General features: G+C 58.3%; 1 protein-coding gene across 1 annotated transcript in view; it reads left to right on the top strand.

Moving 5' to 3' along the window:
* PLXNA1 (plexin A1) overlaps positions 1–26099 on the top strand; it is a 127621-nt gene that overhangs the window by 5831 nt on the left and 95691 nt on the right. The window contains exons 2-3 of the mRNA XM_014946778.1: positions 7159–8505; positions 14792–14974. Coding sequence (XP_014802264.1) covers positions 7303–8505; positions 14792–14974 — 1386 coding nt within the window. The 5' untranslated portion in view covers positions 7159–7302. The remainder of the gene's footprint in view (positions 1–7158; positions 8506–14791; positions 14975–26099) is intronic.

Raw genomic sequence — 26099 nt, 5'->3', positions numbered from 1 at the left:
TGCACAGCATCAGGGGGAGCCTGCACCCGCAGCCGGGGTCTGGAGGGAAATGAGGAGCACTGCTCTGTGCTCTGCCCCAGTTGGCACCTCTTGGGCAGTGCTGTGCCCATGCTTTGAATGTTGCTGTGCCCATCTGGGATGGGTAAGACCCCCTCACCGTGGGGGCAGCCGGGGTTGGGGTGTGCTGGGGCAGGGGTCCTGTGCCCGCGGTGCTGGTCAGGGTGGCACTGCCAGCAGGAGGGCAGAATGCAGGCACAGCCCCTGCCACCCCGTTTTTATCAGATGCCCTGCACCCATCTGGCTGCTAATGAAGCCCCCATTAGTCCCTGGGAGCAGTTTCCCCTGCGGTGGTGCTGCTCTGGGGAGGCTCTTGGGGCTCTTGCCCTCTCTGCCCATCCCGCTGCCAAGCCTGGCTCCGTTAGCTCTCGGGCTGACTCGCTGCTCCCAGGTCTGCTCCACCTTGGGCAAATAAAGCACGGAGCTGTGCTGAGCCAGGGACCTCGCCGGGGAAGCAGAGCCGGGTCCTGAGCCAATTCCAGCAGCGGAGCTCGGGGCAGCATGGCTAGGATGGGAAAGAGGGAAGGGAAAGGCAGGCACAGCTTGGGATTTAGCTTGTGAAACCTCATTTGGAGAAGTTTTGTGGTCTGTTTTAATCAGACCGAACTCTGAAGCGGTCACACTCAGCTCGCCACGTGACGGCGTGAGGCTGGTGTCAGCGCGGGGCCAGGAGGAAGCCAGGAGGAATTTTGACTCAGCCAGGATTTAGCCAGCTCCGGAGCGACCTCCCTTCGCTGGGGGCAGAGGGGGTCCTGCACTCGGGAATCCTTCTGTGCCAGCGTGTTGTTGCAAAGCGGGAGCTCCCGGGATTTGCTCTGGGATTTGGAGGAAGCACAGGTCAGGAGGTACAGAGATGTGTGTGTCCGAGAGGGGAAGGCCCTCCCTGAAGAGCTGGGCTGGAAGAGGTGCATCTGGGGAGGGTCAGGTCATCATGTTGTGTTCATGGCTGCCCTGGCCCAGTGAAGGACATGGAGCAGCGAGTTTGGGAATGTTGAGCAATGTGTTATGGAACAGGGAATGAGATCAGAGAAGGGAAGGATGACTGTGACCAGAGGACCTCTTGTTGGACTTCTCTGCTGGCTGTTGTGGAACCTGGTTTATGAGTGACCTTCTGGCTCTCTGTAGGTCCAGCTGGACCTAGGTGACCTCTGCTAGCAGGGCTGTTTTCTGGGATGTTTGCATGGGCCAGTGGACTGATGGGTTGTGAGAACCAGGGTCTGGAATGCAGGGGCCAAAGCCAAGGTGGAAGGTGGCCTTCAGGGGACTTGTCTGGACTTTGCTCTGGAGCTGGGGACAAACTGTTGTTAAGTGGTCCTGATCTGAGATGGCAAAATTCACATCAGTCTGGGGTGTGAAGCCTCGAGCTGGCCTGGATGTTGGTAGTAGGAAGCCACTGCAGATGGTCAGCTGTGGGCTGTGTGTTGGTCTCCATCTCAGGCATTGGTCTGTTCAGGTCTTCGTGTTGCTCCCTTGGCTGCTCAAGGGAAGGATGATGTGCAGTCTCCTCCTGGGAAGTACACATCCAGCTCATGAGCTGCATATAGAAAGCCTTCTCTCTGTAGGGACTTTGATACCCATATGAATTGTGAGAATAACGCAAAAGACAGCCATCAGCTTGCACTTCTAGCATCGCTGAATGGAGTTGGAGAACATATGTAAGGTCCTGGTCCATGCCTGGTTTCCATAGCAAGGACACGCAGTCCTGGCAGGACCTGCTGAGACTGTCCTTGTGTGCCTCTCTACCTTGGGATGTTGTCATTGGGGGGAACTTGCATTTCCATCTCAGAAATGCTCATGAGCCTGTTTGGGAACGGCTCTCTGCAGGGCTCCAGAGTTGTTCTCCTTGGCGTGAAGTGAATTCTTGCAAAGGACTGGGGAAGGGGAATTGCGCGCTTGAGAAATACTGTTTAATTTCCTTGCTAGTTGTTCTTTTATGCCCCTTTTTGCTGAGGGTCAAGCTGCTTCTTGAAGCCCTTGGGCAGGAGATAGCTCTTCTCCTTGTCATGTTTCTCAGGACAGAAGAGGTTGAATTCCTTGCCCAGAAGGTCCTTGCAGGGCAGGAGTGGAAGCTGCTGTACCCACGTGCGCTGCGGTGGCAAGGCAGGAGGAGGTCCTTGGTTCCTGCCCTGGGGGGGATGGCAGGAGCCTTGGAGGAAACTGAAGATGCTGAAGACGTTCCTGATGCGGGTGATAGCAATGGAGATTGGAGTGGGGCAGCTTCAGTGCTTGCCATTGATTTCATCAGGGTGTGGTTTGAGCCAGGGATAAGATTTGTAATGATTTAACTTGCTTGCTAGGGAGAGTCCCCAGCCAAATAGTTTCTAGTGACTGTGTGTGGTGAAGGAAGGAGTTAAAGTTTAGCCCTGTTGCAGAGGATTGCATATGTAGTGCAGCTCTAACTCGGTACCACCACCAGCCTTTCCTCATTGTTGCAAGGCTTTTCCCAGGCAGATGAACCTAAAAATACACCAGCTGGATGGTGAGGCTGACTCTCCTGTGGCCTGCGGGCTTTTCTCTCCCCCGGATAATCTCCCCTCTCTCCCCTTTGCTAATTACTGGCAGCCTAGCAGCTCGTGTGTTTGAAAATGGAGCCGGTTCCTTCTCGGGCTGTTTCCTGTCTCTGCTGAGAGCTGAAAGTGCCTTGGAGAGATTGCAGGTACAGACTCATTAAATGCCATTTCCCCTTTTGGGGGTCGGTTATATGGGGGTTTTCAATCCCATCGCTTCACTCTTCCAGGCTCCCTTGCAAAGTGCAAGGCTGTAAAGCTCTTGGGGTGGTTTGCAGCTTTGTCCTACTGCTTGAGAGCAGCTTCTCTGCAAGACAAACGATGCTTTCCCTGCCCTGGGGGTGCAGAACCCCCCGCTGTCCCTGCGGGGCTCCTCCTGGGGCGTATGTGGTGATGGGGAGCACCAGCGGTGGTGTGTGCCCGCCGAGATCTTGGTGGTGCAGGAGTGGGGATGACAAGCGGGTCTGTGGGTGCCCGATGTGCCCCACTGTGCTCATCGGCGTGTTTTAAAGCCCAGATTTGCCTTGTTTCCGTGAGAGCTGCTGCTTTGCAGCTGAGCTGCCCCTGCTGACTCGGCATCCCAGTGCTCCGGACTGGCTGCCCGGCTGAGGGGAGAGCTGGTCCTTAATGCTCTGTCCAGTCCTTTGCCTTTTAAGGTTAGTTTTTCCATCCCAGCCCTCCTGCTTTGTGCTATCAAAAGTGATGGTTCTTTTCCCCAAGCGTGGTCTCCTGTCCCAAACCCAGGTTTCTGGCTGGGCTGTGGAGCCTGCGGGCTGGGGGGGTGACCACTGTGACCCCTTCCCACCTCTGCAGCAGGCGTTCGCGGGGCAAGCCGGTGGCTTTGTGATGAAAGGCTCTTTTGAAGTGGGGGTGCGTGGTGAGCGTTGGCTGTGGCGAGGCAGCCAGCCCCCGTCCAGGTCATGCAGCAGCCGTGACCGTCTCAGTGTGGCCGCTTTTGAGGTGAAACCGTGAGCAAATGTCCTTTCTGGCGTGGGATGAAAGGGGCTGGGGCGGATCTGGTGCTTGCGCGATTACTTCACCGGCTTTGTTTCTGACGGCAGGTTTCCTGCTATGTTTATGTATGTGTGTGTGTGTATATATATATATTTATGTGTGTGTACATGGAAAACAAAGACAAACCTGTGGTGCTGTCTCTCTGGTGGCGTGGCCCAACTGCGGGGTGAGCCAGCCCTGCACGGGGATGCTCTCCAGGATGCTCTGCGCTGCATTGCTTCCCACCCGGGCAGCATAATGGGGTGTGTTTTCGGTCCTGCTCTCCCAGTTGGCACGTATGGACCCGTACTGGGGTGTATTATTTTATTGCAGCCTGTTTCAGGACTGGGCTCAGCCCCATGGTGTCTGCTTGGGGTTTTCCATGACTGGGGATGGTGGTGGTGGTGGTGTGCATGGTACAGGTCTCCCTTGCCAGCAGCACTGGGTCCTCCCCATGCCAAGGTGCTGCTTGGGTGCAGCCCTGGGGGGGTTTGGGTGCTGTGTGGTTTAAAGCGTGTGCCGGTGGAGGAGCTGCCCTGCAGTTATCCATGCTGTGACCTCCCCGTGGGGGATGGAGGCAGTGGGACGGGAGAGAAATGCCCTTTGGTCCCCACACCACTCCTCCCCAGCTGATGCTGTGGGCAGGGAGCTGGGGCCATGTGGGTGCCTGTTCTCCTCCTGTGCAGGGCTGCAGTTAGACCCCACTTTAATTCAGTCCACATCTCAGGTACTAGGATCATTTAATCCTGAAGAAAGCAGACAAACTAACCATTCCTGCCAGCTTTTTTTTTTTTTTTAATAATCGCTGCTGATGGTTTTAAGCAGGACCCCCTGCTGGTGTCAGGGCACTAGGATGAGATGTTGCTGCTAACATATATTTAGGAGCAGAAATCTCGGTGGAGCTCTGCAGGGTGTCTTCTCTCTGCTGGCCTCAGCTCTGCCTTGCTTTGCTCTTGTTCTAGCTCCGAGTAACAGTTCCCTACATTAATTTGGGAATCTCCTGTTGGGCTTTCTAGCCCTGCTTTGTAGCAGCAGCCCGACCTCCAGCTCTCCCGTTCCCCGAAATAGAAGCGATGAATCATAGAAACGCACTCAGAAAGTGGCTTCCCTGTCCCCATCACCTGTCCCAGCAGGGTGATGCTCCGGCTGGCATCCGTCCCCGTGCTGCACCGAGCTCCTACCTCCACTGCCTTCCCTGCTCCTTCTCCTCTCTGTGGCTTGTCGCTGGGCCTGGAGTTCTGTGTCGCTGGTGATCTCCTTGTGATGGAGCTGGGTGTACTGTTCCGGGAGGGCCTCAGCCCCATGTTTCGCAGTGGCTTGGTGAAAGCCAGGCTGGTTTCTTGGGGTGGGAAACCTCCCTCCAACAACCTGGCAGGAAACCGCACTGGCTGGTGGTTTCTGAACCAGGCGGTTTGTGCCAACCATGTGGCTTGGTCCCACAGCTCGGTGTGGTTTGGGGCTGATAAGCTCCAATCTGGGGTGTTCATGGTTGTGCTGTTACCTATAAGCTGGTGCAAATGAAGGTGCTGCACAGCATGGCTGGCCCTGGGAGTGCTCGCCCTGGCAGTGGTGGCCGAGTGCTTTTTGTTAGGATGCTCCCAGTATTGCAAAAGGTGGTGGGAACGGGAGATTAGGACCATTTCGGAGGCTGGTGGCTCCATACCTTGGTTGTCTTCACACCTATGGAGCTTTGTGGTGTCTGGCTTTGGTCTCAGTGTTGCACTTTTTCCATTTCCCAAACCTCCCTTGAGGTTATTGCCGTGGAGGGGGGTGTGTTGGAGGGGTGGAAGGGACCAGGGTCGTGAGCACCTGGGCAGGGGAGAGCTGGTGGAGCTGGCAGATCTGCACAGAGAGGGTTTGGAAGCAGTGTGGAGGCTTTGCCCAAAGTGCCGGGGGCCCAGCAATGCTGGCAAGGATGCGGGATGGCCGGGGATGGGCTTGTCCTGGAAAGGGAGAGGAAGGTTTCATGTTTGTTGGGAGTGGGAAAAGGTGGGGGGAAAGATCCTCCAACCTTTCCCTGGCTCGGGAAGGGGCAGCAGAGCTGAAGGCTGCGGTGTGGCCCAGCCACTGGCCTGGTGATGCTGCACCCTCCAGGGTGTGAGCTGCTGAGTTCTGGGGTTGCCGTTTCACCCCACGTACCCCTGCCTGCGCCGGGATGCCGTCAGAGCCACACAGTCACCCCGGGCCATGTTTCCTGCCCGTGCCACTCCCTGGTGGGGATCCTCCCGCGGGTTATCCCGGGCTGAGTCAGAGATGGGCGATAAGGAGAGGGAGGCTCTCCTCCTCCACTCCCTTTCCAAGAGGCTTATCTGCCATGGCTGGGGTGGGGAACTGAGGGCTGAGCTCCTGGCCCCACCGCGGACCTTGGGTGGAGGAGCTGTGACGGTGTCGGTGGGACAGGACACGCGGACCTTGGGTGGAGGAGCTGTGACGGTGTCCGTGGGACAGGACACGTGCTGGCAGGGGGATTTCACAACCCCCCTGGGGTGTTTGCGCCTCTGGGGAGGATGGAGAGGATGGGGAGGGGATGCAACCGAGGGGCTGCTGAGCGGACAGGGAGGGCAGAGCTGTCTGTGTTGGCAGCCTGCGGCCATCTCCCCACTGCTGGGGACGCAAAGGTCACACTGGTGTGGGTTTTCGGCTGGCTCCCTGCCGCTTTGCTGCTCTGCCTTGGTGAGCCCCAGCAGCGGGCAGAGCTCTCCATCCTCCCTGCTGTGCCCCCTCGTCCCTCCGGAGCCTCTCGAGCCAACTGCCCGATGGCTGGCCCTGCCTTTCTTAATGCATATAAATGCCAGAAGGACATGCTTCTCCTTGCCGTGCCCGCTCCCTCCCTCCCCCCGACTCCTGCTGCCCGCAGTCCTCCTGGGCTTCATCAGGCGGGCAGGTGGCAGGGATGGCAGGCAGCACGCCAGGGCTCTCAGCTCTCCCACCGTCTTCAAAAGGTCCTCCTCTGCGTAGGGGCTTGGGCTGGGCCTCCTGCAAACTGGGTTTTTGCGTCTGCTCCCAGCGCTGTGGTGGAGCGGGGCTGGGGCAGCAGGATGGGGGGCTTCTCTTGTGGCTTGTTAGCAGCCATGCCTGGCTGACACTGTGGTGCTGCTGGTGGTCTTGAAAGCAAGTTGGGGCCAGCCGAGGTGTTGGTATGCAGTAGGTGTGCCGGAGCGCGTTGCGAGGCTGCTGGCTGACAGCGATGTGCGGGTTGGGTCCAGCTGGTGGCTGCAGGCATGCTCAGGTGGCTGCTGCTCTTCCCAAGAGGATCTGGGTGGGGACGAGGGCTGGATGATGCCCCTCTTTAGGACACCACTGGGTGGTGGTGATGGTGGTTGAGGCTGGGATGGTGAGAAAAAGCGCGTGGCAGCTCCTTGGTTGGGACATACTGTGGACATGCTAAGGAGGATGTCCTTAGCATCTCGCAGGCTCCCTTGGTTCCTGAGCTGAGGATGTGTCCTCTTCCAGGGCAAGAAGTGGGCGGTGGGGGGCATTTTGTTAGGCTGCCTGCGAGAAGAGCGTGATGCACCAGAGTCTCTGCTGGGTGGGGTGGAACAGGCTTGACACCGTGCAGGAAAGTCTCCTAACCCCACTCTTCTTGTCTTTCTCCCTCTAGGGCTGACCGGACTGGCCGTGCCCACAATGTCCTGAATGCCGAGCGCAGCAGAAGCAGAGGAGACTGTGTCCCATTAGCTCCTCCTCCCTCCCTTCTCCTTTTAGTTTGGGTTTGTTTCTATTTATTTTGTGGTTGGGTTTGGGCATGGCCTTGACTGGATGTGAGGCTGCTGCAATGTGGCTCCTTTGGCTCAAGCACCACTTGTCCATCAACATTTGGACCTTGCTGCTCTTGGGGAGCACCTGGCTACCGCTGGCGGAAGGCAGCCCCAAGTCTCCCTTTAGGACTTTCCCGGTTACAGACTGGAGCTTGACACACTTAGTGGTCCATAACAAAACCGGGGAGGTCTATGTGGGGGCTGTTAATCGGATCTACAAGCTCTCCAATAACCTCACGCTCCTGCGGACTCACGTGACGGGGCCTGTGGAGGACAATGAGAAGTGTTACCCTCCACCCAGTGTTCAGTCCTGCCCACACGGGCTGGTCACCACCAATAATGTGAACAAACTGCTGCTGGTGGACTACTCGGGGAACCGGTTGATTGCCTGTGGCAGTGCCTCCCAAGGTATTTGCCAGTTCCTGCGGCTGGACGACCTCTTCAAGTTGGGTGAGCCCCACCACCGCAAGGAGCACTACCTCTCCAGTGTAAACGAGTCAGGCACCATGTCTGGGGTCATCATTGAGGTGCTGAACGGGCAGAACAAGCTCTTCATTGGGACGCCCATTGATGGGAAGTCAGAGTACTTCCCCACACTCTCCAGCCGCAAGCTGATGGCCAACGAGGAGAATGCGGAGATGTTTGGTTTTGTCTACCAGGACGAGTTTGTTTCCTCCCAGCTCAAGATCCCCTCGGATACGCTCTCCAAGTTCCCCACCTTCGACATCTACTACATCTACAGCTTCAGCAGTGAGCAGTTTGTTTACTACCTGACCCTGCAGCTGGACACCCAGCTCACCTCACCTGACTCCACCGGGGAGCAGTTTTTCACCTCCAAGATCGTCCGCCTCTGTGTGGACGACCCCAAGTTCTACTCCTACGTGGAGTTCCCCATCGGCTGTGTGCAGGATGGCATCGAGTACCGCCTGATCCAGGACGCCTACCTGACCAAGCCTGGCAAGGCTTTGGCTAAGTACCTGGGCATCTCGGAGAGGGAGGATATCCTCTTCACCATCTTCTCCCAGGGCCAGAAAAACAGGGTTAAGCCTCCCAAGGAGTCTGTCCTCTGCCTCTTCACGTTGAAGAAGATCAAGGATAAGATCAAGGAGCGTATCCAGTCGTGCTACAGAGGGGAAGGGAAACTGTCGCTGCCCTGGCTCTTGAATAAGGAGCTGGGCTGCATCAACTCGGTAAGTTTCTGTTCGTCTCTACCCAAGCCAGGCTGTTTCTGGTTCCTGGCCAGATCCTTGCTGATGACCTGGCCTGAGCTGTGTTTTCCCGGTGGGAACACTGGTGTGCTGCTGGAGCTGGGCATTCAGCTTGCTTGGTAGCATTCCTCGTGGAGATCATGGCTTCATTGTAGGGTGGCCATCTGCGTTTGGGTTTCATTGGTGCCCACAGAGAGAGAACCCAAGCAAGGGCCCCCGTGTGGATGCAGGTGTCTGCTTCTGATGCCTGTGCCCTGTGGGTTTGGAGTTTGTTGGTGAGTCCTGGGAGGGCAGGATGCTCAGTCCTCTGGGCATCTGCTGCAGCTTGGCTGGGGAGTCCCTTGCAGATGGCACGTGTGAATTTGTGAGTGTTGTGTCATGTGGGGATTGGTGGTGGCCAAGCAGAAGGTGTTGGGGCAGCAGGATGTGGGGGACAGAAGTGCAGACCCAATGGAGGGAGGAGGGGAGATTGGTGGTCCCAATATCAGACGCTTAGCGTAGAGGGACCGCTCCTCTCCATGTGGTGCTGTAGAGGAGGACAGGGGGCACCAGGCACCATCAATGAGGTGGGTTTTTGAGAGTAGCCAGTGCAAACTGTTGTCCAGAGGTGCAGGAGTCGAGTGCTGGCATCCCAGAGCCGAGGGAGCACTCCCCTCTGTCTCCAGAGATGTGTCCTCCTGCCTGGTGCTCACGTGGGTGCCTCTGGCCCCTGCTTGTGGCTCAGCCACTCTGTGTGGGGCCTACGAGTGGTGGGGAGCAGGGGGACCTCCCTGCTTGGCTCTCTGGGTTTGTTTTTCAGCAGAACTATTGCTATTGTTGGGTTTTTTTCCCAGGCAACGCTATAAACCGCAAGAGGTCACAGGGAGGCTACAGCTCCGGGTGATGGGGGGGTCTTACTTCGGGCACCACCAAGCTGGGCTGCGTGGTCCCCAGGCAGGGTCAGATACGTGGCAGAGAGGGGGCTTAGGCTGCTGGTATGTGCATTTGGGAGGGTCTGGTAGAGGTACTGACACCCCTGCTATTGCCCACCTCTCCCCACCACCCCCTGCTGGTCCTCAGCACCCACCTCAAGCCCCCAGCCCTGCCCGAGCAGGGTTTTGGGTGCCTGGTGGTGCAGGCAGGTGAGAGGGTGTCCCTGTGGAGCAGCCCTGCCTTCCCTCCCACCGTCCTCCCCGCAGCTCCGGAGGAGACAGCTAACAGCTGCCTGACAAAGTAAAGGGTTTGCTGTCAAGAGCGCTGGGCTCGCAAATCAGATTTTGGCTTTGAACTAATTCAATTTTGCTGGAAAATGATGAAATCGTTACACTGCTGCCTGTTGGGTCGCGCAGCTGCTGGCTCCGGCGGAGGAGATGCTCGCTGCCTCCTCCCGCACTCCCAGATTGCCTCCCCCGGCAGCAGCACCGTGCCCCCCGGCTTTGGGGAGGGGGCTCTGACCCCTTTGTGGGGGGGGTTTCATGCTAGGAGGGTCCTGGGATCGCTACCTGGTAGCTGAGCCTGTATGAGTAGGTAGATCCTTGAGGTGCTCTTTGGGTCCTGTAGCCGTGGCTCTTGTGGGGTGGAAGGGTGCACACCATGATGGGGTGGCTCCTGCTTTCCAATGGGTTGGGTTGGGGGGTGCTGGGCTCCCCCAGGGGGTCCAGGTGGTGGTTTCTGTCCCTGTTCTTCTCCAGCTGCCAAGAAGAGCCTAGAAAGGCACGGCTGGATCGTGAGTCAAGCCTTCAGCCCCTTGCTGTGCTGAGCGCAAGCCAAACCAGACCCCATGGAGCACGTAACCTCTTTCTGGCAGGAACCTCCATGCCCCTAATAAAATGCAGCCACCTTTGGGGTGGGTTGTGGCAGTGATGGATCTCTCGGTGGTGAGGGCTGGCCAGAAAATACAGAGCATGTTGTTTTTTTATTTTTAAGGAGGCAGGATGTAATTGCTCAAGTCAGTAGTTGCTTGGGATTTACACCCCATCCCTATGGAGAATATCCAAGGAACTCTCTCGCTCCACGCCCTTGTGGTAGCAAGGGGCTGAGGCTGGTCCATGCTGGAGGAGGCTTTGTTGGTGCCCCCTCCCAGATGTGGAGCAGAGCTGGGACAAGGGATGCTCTTCCACTGGCGCTGAGGGCAGCTCCAATCCTCTGGTGCCGGAGCCAGGAGGAGAGGCCACCAAGGCCTGGCATCCAGCTCAGGAGATGTTAGTGGTTCCTCCCTGGTGCTTGTGAGCAGAGCAAATTCCTGTCTCCTGTTTTTCTCTCTCTTCTGGGATTCGGTGACCCAGCAGCGTGAAGAGCAGTGGATCCAGCTCGTGCTGGTCAGTGTGCTCAGACCCAAGCACAAGCAGCAAAGGCACCTTGAGGGACGATCTAATCTGTTCCTCTGTGCCAGCACCGCTGCCTAAATTGCTTCTGAGCCTGGCCAGAGGTTTTGCTGCTCGTGGTGTTTCACCGAGGAGGTGCTCGGTGTTGCGTAGCCCGGCTCTTTGCTTCCCCAGCACAGTGCAGGGACTGGAGGTTCGTGTGCCCACAGCCAGATGTTCTCAGCACATCTGCCTAGCATGCCTGTCCCCAAAACAGGGGGACGACGATCAGATGTAGCTGGGAAAGGGCAGCGAGGTGGAGCTGAAGTGGAGATGCTGCAGTAGGGAGCGATTCAGGGTTCCCGGAGTCCTTGACCCCTGGGCTGGCAGCACCAGCAGAGCCGGTGCCCAGAGCCAGCAGGATGTGAGCAGCAGCTTTCCCTGGGTTCCCCCAGGGACAAAATGAGCTTTGAGCCCTTGGTGGGGCTTGTCGCCCAGCCGGCTGGCACAGGGCAATGGCTGGTGACAAACGGGCCCAAACTGGGGCAGGATAAGCCAAATCCTTCCCTGGGGTATCCGGAGAAATGCATGTGTTAATGAGCTGTACCACACTGGGATTATTCCTGGGCAGTGATTCACGTGCAAAAAGCCTGGCATCCCAGCCTGGCATTTGGTACCTGCCTCCTGCAGCCTCCTCCCTGGCTCTTCGTGCCCCCCTGCATCCTCCATCGCGGCCCCTGAGGGGCACACAGGGGGATGAGGTGTGCCTGTAATGGTGTTAACTGGTGGGTTACTGGCTAATTAATAACTCTGAGCGGCATGAGCCTTGCTTCTGCTGTCTGCTCCCTCATTGCTTTCGTAAGTGGGCTTGAAGGGAGGCAATGAGACAAGGCACATCAAGGAAACGCCTGCTTGTTTGGTGCTGCTGCTTTCCCTCCTCTGGCAGGCTCCTTCCCTCGGGAAATCTGAGTTTCCTGACCCTATTTTGGGGGGAAATGGGTCAGTGCTGAGAGAGAAGCGGCTGCAGTGCCGAAGAGGTGGGGGCCAGGGGCAGCTGAGAAGGGTTCCAAAGAAAAGCACTGAAATAAAAACAAAAGGAAAAAAAAAAGTAGATAAAAAAATACTTCCAAACCCCCAAAACAAACAACCCCTGCCTCGCAATGGCCTGAGTCCATGGTCCGTGCAAACACCCTTGCAAATGGGAGAGCGGGCAGAGCTCGATGCCTCCTGCAGATCCCAGCATCTGCAAGCTGAAACGCTGCAAGGTCACTGGCCCTGGCGTGCCATGGAGCGTGTCGGTCCCTGCCAGCACTGGCCTGGGGACAGCTGTCCTGCTGTCCGTCCATCCCTCCATCTCTCTCCCTCCATCCCTCCCCCTTGCCTCTCCCCCCAGCCCGCATCCTCCAGGGGTGGTTGCTGGTGCCATAACCCCTGTACCACCGCCCTTGGCCCGACCTCACCGTGCTGCCTGCCTGCGCTTCCCCTAACGAGGCAGTTTGCTGTTAATGAGCTAATTGTTGGCGTAATTATTTATCGAGGTGGTGTCTGCATCACGGCGGCGGCGGCGGGTGCTCCTCGTGGTCCCGGAGCGCAGCTGTATTTGTCGTTTCCCAGAGAGTTTGTTGAGACAAAGCAGAGAGGAGTAAACACCGTAAACATCTCTCCTCTTGCATATTCAGCAGGCGAGGGGTTGGGGAAGCTGCAGATTGAGTGTAGAGAGAGCAGAAACTGCACCCAGGGGCTGCCGGGGCTTAGATGCCTCCATGGCATTGCCCGTAACCTCTCTGCTATTGCTTGTGGCCGGGTGGAAGGTGCTGGGATGCTTTGCCAGGGCCAGAGGGTGTTTTTTTTCCCAGCAAAGCAGCTGAAGGATCTCGGAGATCCGGATAGGAGCTGGATATCGGCTGAAGCATCGCTCCCATCTCGCTCAGTGGTTGGGAAGATCATTTTCTCAGATCTGCTGTTTGAAACTGTCCAGCCTGGTGATGCAGAGGAGGATGCTTAGTGCATGTGATGGATAGGAGAGGGTGCTTGCAAGGCTGGGATTCAGAGGATGGGTGGAGAAGACCTAATTCTCCCTCCTCCCTTTCCCTGTGGTTGGTGAAGTGTGTGGTGCCCCATGTTCCTGTCTTGGGGATCCCCGCATCTCTCACACCTGCCTGTAGGAGCTTCCCCAGGGTAGGGAAGGATGAGGAAAGGTTGGGGTGGGAAGGGGAAGGAGTCAATCTGGCTGTAGACTAACTCAGGCACCCACACAACCAGAAGTCAGAATAACTGAGGAAGCAGCCCAGCATCCCCAGACCGACTGGGGAGGCTGAATGTGACCAACTGGCATCATTCCTAGTCCTCCCTCACGGGAAGGCTGGCGCGGCGCTGAGCCTCGGCTGCAGCCTGGTGGGGGACCGCTGACCACGGGGCCAGTGTGGTGGCAAAGAGAGGAGGGCGAGCAGCCTCGGCGTGACTGTGGGAGGCTGAAGCCGTTGTGGCTGCGAGTGCGTCATGCCTGGGGTATGGAAAAGCGCTGAGTTTTCCCTCCTCCCCATGGGTGAGTGCAGGTTGCTGGTGGGAGCTGACCCTCGCTTCCCGGGCAGCAGAGAGGGAATTGTGCCTCCCCATGGGTGAGTGCAGGTTGCTGGTGGGAGCTGACCCTCGCTTCCCGGGCAGCAGAGTGGGAATCACGGAGCCCTTGTGTACGTGGAGATGGGGAGCTCGGTGTTTTCCCATATGCTCCGTGCACATGCTGCATGGATTTAAAACCCCTTGGGGACTGGCATGCATTTGGAGGCTGCTGCTTGCCAAAAAACCTCTCTCCCCTTTAAATTCAAAGTTACGTAAGGAACCCGGTGGAGCGGAAGGATCCCGTGACCGGAGCAGGCTGTGTCTCCCCATCGGCCGTGCCTGCCTTGCCACCCTGACCTCCTGCACCCAGGCTCCCTGCCACCCTCGGGGGTTTGGCTGGAACCCCTTGCTGCCTGGGATGGGCCGGGGGATGCTGGTGATGGATTTTGCTGGTGTTGTGTGACCACATGTGACCTCCATGAAGCCCATGTGCTCTCCCTGACCAGATACCCATGGCCAGGGTCTGTTGTTCTGCTCGGCAGGTGAGGGCAATGTGGTGAGGATGCTCGGTGGAGGGAGCGAGTGCTGCGGGGCTGGTCCCAGTCCCGCTCCCCTTCCTGCATCCTGGCTTTCACAGGGGGCATCCCTCTGGCTTTTCCTTGCCCACTAGTGCAGGCGAGAGCTTGCAGAAGCTTCTCCCAGACCTGTGGGTGAGCGCTGAACCAAGGAGGCAGCTGGCTGAGCCAGGCGCCTTGTCTGGGGCAAGGCAGCACCAGAAAAATGCGGGGATTTCCCAAAGCCGTTCCTGCGGGAGGAGGAGCAGGGCTGGCAGGTGGGTAGCGTGTTTGCTGGAGGCTCTGCTATCTCAAGTGAGGCTCTTTCAGGAGCCCCGACCTGTTTGTCTTGGCACGGCCTTGGCTGGGAAGTGTTTTGTCTCTGGGGAAGGCTGGGGTGCAGGATTCGGCCCCTCCTGCCTTACTGCCAAGCCGTTTTCTTTTTGAAGATACCGCTGGGGTGAGGAGGAGAAGGGGGGGTGTGTGTGTGCTGGGGAGTTCCCCCCAGCATCCCCCGTGTGTGAGCTGGCAATGGCAGGGATGGAGGGGGAGCAGGGATGCTGCTCTCTAAGATGCAGAGGACTGAGCACCTTGGTCTTCATCTGCAAAGCTTGTTCAGATGCAGAGAGGGGCTTCACGCCTTGGATGTGTCCCAAGTGTCTTACATCAGCACGTAGGGAATTTCAGGGAAGCATCAGCTCATCTCTTCCCTTGGCTGTTGAGGTGGGATGGCTGGGACAGGAGGGGCAAGGGACGGAGCTAGCGTAGCCGATGGGGTGGAGGTGGGAGATGGATGGCTGATGGCCATCTGGGAGGCCCAGCATGTTGAGGCATTGGTAAGAAGCTCACCTCTCCTCTATTTTCCTCTGACAGCCACTGCAGATCGACGACAATTTCTGTGGCCAGGATTTTAACCAGCCGCTGGGCGGGACCGTCACCATCGAGGGGACCCCGCTTTTCGTGGATAAGGAGGATGGGATGACCTCGGTGGCTGCCTATGACTACAGAGGACAAACTGTCGTCTTCGCGGGCACACGGAGCGGGAAGATCAAAAAGGTAGGAAAGCTCTCAGTGATGCTGGTGGGGAGGGATGAGTGCTCAACTTGCTGCCTGTTGTGGGTACAGGAAGGGCTGTGCATCCATCATTGCATGAGTTGATGTATCAGAGGTAGTGTGCAAAGGGCTGGTGGGGGGGGGCAGTTTCCCTTTGCTCCTCTCTTGCCAATCAAACTTACAAAACCTCAGTCTTTTGGAAGGGTTATAACCTAGGGAAGTTGAGTTCTAGCCATTGGTGGATTGAAGCCTGTCCTGTTGTGTCTCAGGGCAGGTGGATTTGCCCTGTAGTTGCCACAGGGCAGGCTCTGTCTGTCTGGTCCATATGGCTTTGCCATTGACCTGGGCAGAGATGGATGCTGGTGGCTCCAGCCTGGAGCAGGGGAAATTTCTCTTCCTATACCCTGCCGTTGCACAAAAGGCTGCTTGTTGGTGGCAATTAGCAAATAGCTCCGTGCGTTCCTTTCTCTGCCTGCATCTCCACAGGGCACGGATTTCCTGTTATCATAACATCGTGCCTATAATTACAGCTGTACATGCCCTGTATAAACACAGCTTGCATTAGCTGCATCCTTAGCCAGGGAAAGGCAGCATGAAGGTCCTGGTATGGTCCTTGCCAGGGGCAGGAGGACCAGGACTTGGCCTGTGGCTTGTGGGGTGCTCCTGCGCCCCGTCCTGGGTACAGCGCCGTCCATTTTTGCTGCTTCTCCTCATCTGTGCTGGTCAGGATGCCTTGAAAGATACAGGGTTGCCTCTCTGGCAGGAATCAGGAGCAGGATGCTGCTGTGGGCCATAGCCTCTGTGTATCCTGCTCTCCCTGCCCATCTTCCCCCTGGACCCCTGACCTGCCTGCAGCCCTGCCAATTATTAGCAGTGTGTTTAGGGGCAGGGGGGCACATGGGCAGCATGTGTTGAGGTGGGGGGCAGGATACTGGTGGTCTTCTCTGCTTTCCGTGGTCCTCCAGGGGGGTGGGCACAGTGGCGCCATGGCTGAGCGGGGCTGTGGGGAGCTGATGGAGGCAGCTCGTCCTCCCTTCCGGATCGATGAGGGATCCAGAGGGACTGGTGTCACGTTGCTGGCGGCTTCTCCTGCCGCTGGGCTCCAGATGGGAGGTTTTAAATGGGGATGGGAAGAAAAGAGCGTGTGGTAGGAGGGTTCACAAAGCCACAGGGACAGTGTTACGCCTCTGGTTCCTTATTTATCTAGCGGGGCTGGAAGTTGCTTTTTACATGGCAGATTTATTTTTTCTTCTCCCTCCTTTTTTTGGTTTCTCTCTGGTCTTTGTGCCTTTAGAGCCAAGCGGTAATTGAGGATGGGTGGGTGGCCAGGGTGCAGGCTGCATCCTACAAAGCCATGGCTGAGGCCAGGACTTGGAGCCCAGGTGTGGTTTGAGCATCCTCCTCTCCTGCAGGGCTTTCCCCAACTTTCTTTTTGCTGGTTTCTAAACTCAGTCCCCCAAAGAGCTGCTCTGGCTCTCTGGCCCTGCAGGGGACAAGGACATGGAGCAGGAGCGTGTCCCAGCACCTGGGCTCCGGGTAGGTTTTGTAGACTCATCCTGCCTGGAGCCCTCAGAGCTCCTGGGGTGGCAGAGCTCTCTGATAGCTGCGAGGGAGCACTTTGCAGGCCCTGTGATGCTGGGTCCCCAACTTGTTCCCTGCTGTGACCTTGGGTTGGGCAGCCCAGCCCTTCTGTGGCAGCCCCTGCCTCGCCAGCCCGGCAAAGCGCTGCCTCAGCAGCTACCTGATCCCCCGATCCTGCCGCCTGGCTGCCGATGGGGCCGGGGGGAAGGGAGAGCTCCCCCCTGCCTGGGGGGCTTCTGATCTGTCCCTGAGTGCTGCCAACGTGTCCTCATCCAGGGGACGGGATGCCTGGCCAGGGTACAGCAGTGTGGCCAAGGCAGCTCCCCCAGGCAGAGGGTGCATCCCTCGGCAGCGATCGCAGTCCCTCTGCTTTGGAGCCGTCAGTCTTTTCCCCCATCCCCTTGGCAAGCACTTGCATTAGGCTTGGTGCAGCCTGGTGACTTTTCTGGTCCCCCCCTGCCCTTGCTGGCACCCCCCAGCATCTCCTTTGGGGAGGGAGGGCTGTGCTGACAGCTGGGTGCCCCCCTCCCCATCCCCGGGAGCCCTGTAATGGATGCTGCTCTGCTGAGGGGGCACCCATCTCGCCATCTGGACCGGGGTAAGGTCAGGGCAGAGTCACTGCCGCGTCTGGATTTTCCTTGGATGGCAGCTCCTGTGCCCAGCATTTGTCCAGGCTGTTGCGTGCAGACAGAGCCTCCCTTTGTATCCCCCCCTCTAAAAAAGCCACACGAGCCTCTGGCTGCCCTGCAGCCTCTCCCCAGCCCTGCCGCCAACAGTTGCCGCCACGAGGCCAGGGTGATGGGCAGCACCTGCTGCCGCCGCAGCTGCAGGGGGACCCTAATTTTTTTTTGGGGGGGGGTGGAAGGATATTGCAAGCAATGCCAGATTTGTGAAACTGGCAGGGATGGGGTGGCACTGGGGTGATGGAGATAGGGGATGCTGAGTGGGTCACAGCAGCGAAGCCCGTGGCAGCCCCTTCTCAGCGTGCCCCCGCCGGGTTACCAGGCGGGGGATTATCTTTGACTGGCCCCGAGTTATGCGGAGAGGCCGGGCTTGGAAAGCCCTCGGGCCCCGCGTGCTCACTCTCCTCCCTGCCAGCAGTCATGGGATTGGGGCGGTTGGGGAATTCCTGGCGCTGCCCGGGTGAGCCATGCGGGGATGACTGCTCACGCTGCCGGGGCTGGCGGGGAGCCACTTCCCGAGCCGGTGTGACGGGGACCCGACCTTCCACCCTGCGGTCTGAGGGTGCCGCCGACAGGGAAGTGACATGGGGACGTGAGCCATGAGCATGCTGCAGCGGGGATGTCCGGGGGGGATTTGCGCAGGGGAAGCGAGTCTTGCTTCCTAATGCTTGGGTTTTCCCTGGAAACCGCCCGTCCTCGCTCGACAATCTTTTTATTGGGCGGTTGTCATTTTCCCAGATTGTCTTTCCAATTTCTTGGGCAGGCAGAAAGCTGTGTGTGTAATTGCAATGGGAGTGCTCAGTCACACCTTTGACACTGCGCCTGTAGTCACCTCTTAACCTGTGCCCACCGAGGACTCGATTTTGGGGGTGCTTGAAGCGTTGTAGGGAGAGAGGGAAGAAGGAGGGTGCTGGAGGGGGTGTGCTGATGGTGCAGCCCCCCCTTCCAGTAACTCCACCATACTGGGCAGGCAGCTTGGAGCTGGGGCAATGGGGCATCCTGGGAGGTGCAGCACAGAGACCGGGCTGCCCTCGTTAGCTTGCCATCTGCTCCTCGTTATGCAAACAAGGCGCCGCCGTAGGGCTCCGCTGTGACCCTTGTAGGTTGACCCAGTTTTGGGTGCTTCCTGGCTGTTTTTAGGAGAGGTGAGCTCCCCCCCTGGAAGGAACTGACGGCTCCCTGTCATCCCTTGGCTGCTGCGGAGCAAGGAGGCTGCGGCTGTCCCTCCTGCCACAGCCCCCCCAGGGGACATCCAGCAGCACCTGGGATCCAGGCGCTGGGGTTCCCTAAGTGGGGCATGGTCGTGGGACGGTGGGCGACAGGAGAGTGTTGAGCGACACATCCCTCCCAGCCAGCCGAGCTCTCATTTTTTTGGGGATTATCTGGCTGCCCAGTCGCCACCGTAATCCCTGCAGCTCCCTGCCCCGTCCTGAAACCGGCTGTCCTCAGGCATGAACGCATCAGGACGTGTCTCCGTCGGGGAATCTGCTCCAACCCCCCCGGGGCTCACGCTTGCCGCAGCTTGTTTATTCTCTCCCACGGAAAGCGCAGCTGAACTGGCCCCACGTCTGGCTTCTTTGGCTTCTCCACTTTAATAATAATAATACTAATAAATAAACTCTTCGCGCTAAGTGGGTCATCCCCGTCCCTACACGACGGGTTGCGGTGCTGCTCTCCCGTCCTGGGGAGGGTCCAGGGGCTCCCCTGCAGCCCCCTCCCGAGCACAGGGGGACAGGGGTTCTTTGGGGGGACCAGATAGGGCAGCCCACAGAGGCACCCCCTTTGAGTAGGGTTCTCTTATAGCTTCGGAGAAGGATGCTTTGGTGCGTTCACAACCCTCCGTGTGTCTGGGCAGTGTAGCCTGCAAATAGATGCTGTGGGGAGGGGGAGCTGCTGACTGGGGGCTTTTGGGGAATTTTGCTGTTGCCTGCTGGCGCTCTTCCCATCACAGAAGCCCCCATGTGTTGGCCTCTTGGGGTATGATGCATGACCTGACTGTGGTCCACGTGAGCTGGAAGGAGAAGTGGTCGGGCTCCCTGCCGGCTCTGCTGGTCCCCGTCCCCATGGGTCCTTCCTCGTCACCCTGGGCTTAGTGCTCAGGGTAAGCGGCTCCGGATGAAAAGGGGCCCTTTGTGTCTCGGCGCGTGAAATCCGGCTCCCGGAGCGTATGGCCCCCCTCGTGACCCTGCTGCCGGCTACCCTACTTACTGTCTGTGCCTCGGTGGGGCTTTTTTGGGGAGCAGGGGAGCAGCTTTAGGGCATAAAGTCTGCCCTGGTCCCGCCGGTGTCAGCCAGTGACCCTTGAGGACTCCCCGAATATTGACCCCAGCGCAGCTCCTGGAAATCCTCTCCTGCCCCTTGTTGCTGCCTCTCCCCAGCTGGCCGCCCAGCACAAGGGCCTTTTGTTCCTCCTGCTTCTTCCTCCTGCCCTCTCCCACTCCGTGTCCCCATCCCATCCCCCTGGGGGACCCCTCGCCCCCTCCCCATGTTGACTCAGCCCCTGTGGGAGCCTGCGCCCAGCCCCGGGAGAGAGATCTGCTCCTCGGAGCATGCGTCCGCGCCTCGCCCCAATCAATGGCAATAATTTTATTGGCATGACAAGGTAGCCGACGGTTGCCAAAGTGAATCCATCAAATACCTCTCGGCGGCTCCCCCCCGCCCTCGAGAGCTCTCGCTGGAGTCGTTAAGCTGTTTTAATCAAGGTGGTGGCTGGAGAGCTGGCGTGTTAAGTGGATGGGGTGATGGGGAGGGGGGCGGTGGCGGAGCGCTCATGGTGGGGAGCACTCGGCATCGCCCCGCTCCTGCTCAGCAGGAAGGAGCCCCACTCCTCGCATCGGGCTTTGTTGAGCCGCCTGGCTCCGAACAGGATGTCTCATTGTTGGAGGAAACAATTAGAAATTCATCGTGAACCCGTTGGCCTCGGGGACCAGCCGGGGCAGCGGGGCCGGGGCTGCAGGCAGCTGCCAGCTCCGTCCTGGAGTGACTCCTGAGGGGGACGCCGCCGGGGCTGTGGGGCTCCTGCCTCATGCGGGATGGATGGGGCCGAGCCTTTCCATGCCCCTGCCTCTCCGAGGGATGCTCCGCCATGCTCATGCAGCCTTGGGGATGCCGAGGAGGTGTAGGGGGGCTCCCTCCCTTCCTCTCCCTCTCCCTCCCGTGCCTCCAGGCTTTTTGACTCACAAGCCATAACCCTCTTTTTTTTTTTTTTTTAAATTTTTTTTTATTCCCCTCCTTTTTCCCCATCTGCTCCGTTCTCTGCACAAAGCCCGGCAGGTGAGCGAGGGCTGGGAGGCTGGCTCCTGGCCAGCTGGGGAGGCAGCAGCAGCCGCCAGCCCCGCTCCAACCTTCCCCGCCGAAAGCGCTGACGGTGCACCTCGTCTCGCCTCTCCCTGGCTCCGGCGCCGGGTGCCCGCGGGCAACGCGCCGCCTCGCCCCCATCCATCAGCCCACTGCGGCTGCTGGGAGGATGGGTAAGGCCGCATCGCTGCTGGGATGCGCCCGTGGGAGCCTGCGCCCAGCCCCGGGAGAGAGATCTGCTCCTCGGAGCATGCGTCCGCGCCTCGCCCCAATCAATGGCAATAATTTTATTGGCATGACAAGGTAGCCGACGGTTGCCAAAGTGAATCCATCAAATACCTCTCGGCGGCTCCCCCCCGCCCTCGAGAGCTCTCGCTGGAGTCGTTAAGCTGTTTTAATCAAGGTGGTGGCTGGAGAGCTGGCGTGTTAAGTGGATGGGGTGATGGGGAGGGGGGCGGTGGCGGAGCGCTCATGGTGGGGAGCACTCGGCATCGCCCCGCTCCTGCTCAGCAGGAAGGAGCCCCACTCCTCGCATCGGGCTTTGTTGAGCCGCCTGGCTCCGAACAGGATGTCTCATTGTTGGAGGAAACAATTAGAAATTCATCGTGAACCCGTTGGCCTCGGGGACCAGCCGGGGCAGCGGGGCCGGGGCTGCAGGCAGCTGCCAGCTCCGTCCTGGAGTGACTCCTGAGGGGGACGCCGCCGGGGCTGTGGGGCTCCTGCCTCATGCGGGATGGATGGGGCCGAGCCTTTCCATGCCCCTGCCTCTCCGAGGGATGCTCCGCCATGCTCATGCAGCCTTGGGGATGCCGAGGAGGTGTAGGGGGGCTCCCTCCCTTCCTCTCCCTCTCCCTCCCGTGCCTCCAGGCTTTTTGACTCACAAGCCATAACCCTTTTTTTTTTTTTTTTTTTAAATTTTTTTTATTCCCCTCCTTTTTCCCCATCTGCTCCGTTCTCTGCACAAAGCCCGGCAGGTGAGCGAGGGCTGGGAGGCTGGCTCCTGGCCAGCTGGGGAGGCAGCAGCAGCCGCCAGCCCCGCTCCAACCTTCCCCGCCGAAAGCGCTGACGGTGCACCTCGTCTCGCCTCTCCCTGGCTCCGGCGCCGGGTGCCCGCGGGCAACGCGCCGCCTCGCCCCCATCCATCAGCCCACTGCGGCTGCTGGGAGGATGGGTAAGGCCGCATCGCTGCTGGGATGCGCCCATGTCGGGGCAAGGTGACTTCTTGGGGAGCGGCGCCTTGCAGAAGCTGGAGGAGGCTCAGGGGTGGAGGTGGATCCTGAAGACCCCGTGCCGTCAAAAGGGCTGCTGGGGTGCAAAGCTGGCTTCTGTAATGGTCCCCAAAAAGGGGTTTGAGGGCAAAATGGCCCTCGGTAGCCCTCTGAGCTGGCTCATGGGGCGGGCTCAGGAGCTGGCAGGTCTGTACCAGCATCACCTTCAGAGCCAGTCCCTGCAGACCATCGCGTGCCTCAGCAGGGGCTGCTGCCCTGGAAATAATAGGGTTGGGAAAGGTAAAAAAAAAAAGCAAGACCCTGCGGGTTTGTGCCTGTGTGCCATCTCTGGTCCTGCCCCTGTTGTTGTGGGGCTGTGTGAGGCAGTGGTGGACGTGGCTCAGCTGCGCTGGAAGAAGAGCGATGCTTTGAGGTTGTTGATGGAGATATTGGGTCCCCCTAAACCTCTGGGGAGGCTGCATTAGGAAAAGGAAGGTGTGGACTTGCCCATGGCTGGGGTCGTGCAGCACCGGCAGCAAGCACTGGGTTTTCCCTCCAGGCTGGCGGGGTTGGTTTGGTTGGTGAAGCATGAAGCTACTGAGCAGTCTCTCTGCATCTCTCTGCCCTCAAATGGGGGGCTGTGCCCCCTGCCTGCGACCCCTATTCTACTGGGAAGAGCAGGAGCATGACTCCTGCTTTAGACTTTGACTCTTCCTGGGGACCTCTGCAGTGGCCCCATGGGGGATAGGGCAGGGTGAAAAGCCACCCCATTGAGATGGAAATGAGCTGGGAGGCCCCAGCTCTGTTGGGTTCCTCCTGTTGGAGCCATTGTGCCTATTCACAGGCTTGAACACTGACTAATTTTGGCTTTTCAGGTGGGAGAATAGCCCCGGCCTCCCACCAAAGGCAGTGGAGAAGAGGGAGGAGGAGGGAGCCCTGTGGCGCATCAGGCAGGCATTGGTTTGGGAGTCAGGGGCTGCGGGTATGTCTGGGTGGGAAAGGCAGTGCTGGTGTCCTGCCTCCCCTTCGTGCAGCCTCATTAACCCAGATTAATGGTGCCTGAGGAATTTGCCCTGAGCCCATGGCCTGCTGGAGGAGGGAAGATGCTGGAGGAAGGGTGATGTGTCCTCAGCGGGGGCCGAGCTGGTTTCAATGTTGTCTGGGTCCCCGCATGTCCCAGCACAGCCTCAGGTAGAGATGTGACAGTGGGGAAGGTCGTCTGTCCTTAATCTCATGGGTTGAGTCCCCCGAGTCCTCCTCTCCAGACTGGGAGGAAAATCTGTCATAAATCAAGAGCGAGGTGGAGGTGTGGGGTGGCACTTAGGGATGCAGGATGTGTCTCTCGCTGCCCCTTGGTGTCTGCTGGAGCCCATCATCCATTTCTGAGGCTTTGATACATGTGGGGGTCATTTGTCTCTGCTCCAGGTCCAGACAGGGACAGTGCTCAGCCCCAGGCTGCTCAGAAGAGCTGCTGTTTGCCCTCCGTTGTCCCTGGCCCTTGTTAATTATGGGCTTCTCTGAAACGGAGCAGAAGAACCGGTGCTAATGGCAGGCTCGTACTGATGGGGAAGGTGACAGCAAGGTGCCTCACGGGTTGGCATCATGGGGTGAAATACGGAGGTGGAGGAGATGGGGTAGGTGCTGGGTGTTCGTAAAGACCCAAGGGTCTGTGCCCCTGTTTCTCCCGCTGTTGGGCAGCGGGGCAGGGGACAGGAGTTCAACCCTGTCCTGTCTGGTACCCGAGAAGCTCAGGGGGTGTGCTGTGATTAATGTCCTGCAGGACCAGAGCGCTCAGCCTGCATCCTGCTTGGCCTGTGTGATACAAATCAAACAAACCCAGGGCTCAGGACGGTGCTGGTAATCCTGCCGTGCCTTGGGGATGAGCAGATGCCCAGAGCTCTGCTCTTCAAAGGGCAGCGGAGCTGGAGCCCCCGCACTGGGGTTTGGATGTGCCAGCCGGGTAAGAAAAGGGGTCTCCCAGCCTTGGGGGATGTGGGTGCTAATCCTGGCTTAGGCCACCACAGTAAGGATAATGCTCAGTGTTTTGGATGGTGGCACTTCACGATGAAGGGAGCTTGATGGGTTCTCGCTTCAGTCCCGTGGCTGGATGCGGGCGGGTGGACAGAGCTGGGGCAGAGCACCTCAGGCAGGGGCAGGAGGAGCATCAGAGCCCTGAGTCCATGGGATGGACTGCAGGTAACACCTCCACTTCATGTTTCCTTTCTACCCAGAAGGGAACCATTCCCTATTCACTTTTTTTCCTCCATTTTGCCTTTCTCTTTCATCTTTTCTACCCCTACCAGTGCTCAAAATATCTCCGGCTGCAGCACACCAGCCCTACCTTCTCACTCTCCCACCCTTTGGTGGGTCCTTGAATTTCTCATATCTCACCTCTTGACTGATCAGAGGAGTGGTGTTGAAGGGCTTTGCACTGAATAAACCTTCCTGAACCTTCCTTGGCTGCTTCCAAGCTGGGAAATTTCCTCATAACCACCCCCCACCCTGCCCTTTCCTTAGCATTGCAGTGGGGGAGAGTGGGGCTGCAGGGAGATGCAGTGGGGGATGCGATGGGCAGGTGTTGAAGGGCTTTGCACTGAATAAACCTTCCTGAACCTTCCTTGGCTGCTTCCAAGCTGGGAAATTTCCTCATAACCACCCCCCACCCTGCCCTTTCCTTAGCATTGCAGTGGGGGAGAGTGGGGCTGCAGGGAGATGCAGCGGGGGATGCAATGGGCAGGAGTGCCATCGTTCGGGGTTTGGCACTGGGTTTCAGGACCCCAGGGTGCTTTCCCTGGGTGGTCCATACTGTACCAGAGATGATCCTGGCACCTCCTCGCTCTTTGTGCACCCAGCCGCCGGCACAAAACCTCCCTGTGGCATCGAGAGCAATTGTCTACATGGGAAGCAATAGTGGGAAAGTTTTATTTAATGGATGCTTAGTTCTTTTAATGCCATTTAGCAGCTGGAGAGAAGGAAGACAGCCAGCGCCGTGTGACAAGCCGGCTCTCTGCAGACTGAGGACGGGCTGAGGTGATGGGGAGCATCCCTATGGTGTGGCAGAGAAAGGCAGGGTAATCTGATTGCACTTTAATTTTGCCATGCTCTGTGCTCTTGAGGGCAGCATTGGTCGGTCTCTCTGTGCCCGGACAGATCTGGTGTGGCTGGGGAGCTTGGTGGGGAGATGCAGGGGGTGCAAAGCCAGTTCTGGGGGAAGCATCTCCTTCCCACCGTAATCCCTGTACGGGCAAACGAAACGACGTGGGGCTGAAAAAAGCCCACGTGGTTTTTATTAGCTACGACCCTAATGATGTATTTTGGATTGCTCTCCTGCGTGGATAAAAATTACCAGACCTTGAACAAAGGGAAAAAACCACGTCTCTCTGACCTTGAAGCTGTTCGTTCACTCGTCTTCATTTCATTCCCCTCGGCTGGGGATACGGGTCAGTTTTGGGTGCTATTTATAGTTCGCTTCACTCAACGGTTTTCTTTACAAAGCGGAAGGTTGTCACCTTTGTTTCTGATACTGCAGAGAGGAGCCGCTCAAGGGAAAAGGAAGAATAAATGAGAAATTTTTCAGAGTGTTCCTGGACATGGCAAAGCTTTGTAATCTGGAAAGATCAAAAAGCCCCGTACTGCCATGCCAAGCTCCTCGTGTGGACGTAGCCAGGGTCCGTGCTGCCTGGAAGGGTATGGGATGATGCTCTGCCCCGCTGGTGAGTGGCTGCTGGGACCGGATCGGAGCCTTTATCTGCTCCAAAACGATGATGCTTTCCCTTCCCAGGCAGCTTGGCTCGCCTCTCCATATCTGGCACAGTTGGCTTAGGTTTGAAGCAGCGTGTTAGCTTAATTCTTCCCTTCTCCCTCCCCCGCGAAGGAAGCCGTGGCTGCGTTTCCCACCTTCGCCGGATCCTCCCACCCAAAGGAGTCCCGCTGCCGAAATGGCATCACCCGCCTGCGCCTTCATCCCCTCCTCTGGCCCCGTCCCTAACTGACAGACTCGTTGAAACAACAAATGTTGCCTTAATTTAATTTTCAGGCAAACAATAGTCCGGGGACAATTCATGAAACTGGCTTAATGCGATGAAATTTAATGAAGCAATTTGTGCGCTGCCGTGGCTGCGCGCGGCGCCGGGATAGCGGGGATGCTGCTCCATCCCGCCGGGCTGTCCCTCTTTGGGGACGAGCTGGGGAAAGGTTGATGCTCTGGGGGAAAGGGGTGGTTGTCCTGGTGCTCCCCAGGCTGTGTGCGCTCTTGGGGTGTAGCTTTTCCCTCCTGCTCCCCGATCCTGCTGTGATGTGGGCTGACAGCCTGTGGGTCCAAGCTCTGTTGTTTGGCCAGGAGGAGAAGGGTTAACGAGA

Source organism: Calidris pugnax, unplaced genomic scaffold, assembly GCF_001431845.1.
Source record: "Calidris pugnax isolate Ruff unplaced genomic scaffold, ASM143184v1 scaffold81, whole genome shotgun sequence".
NCBI classification, from domain to species: domain Eukaryota; kingdom Metazoa; phylum Chordata; class Aves; order Charadriiformes; family Scolopacidae; genus Calidris; species Calidris pugnax.
This window is presented reverse-complemented; position numbering and strand designations above follow the sequence as displayed.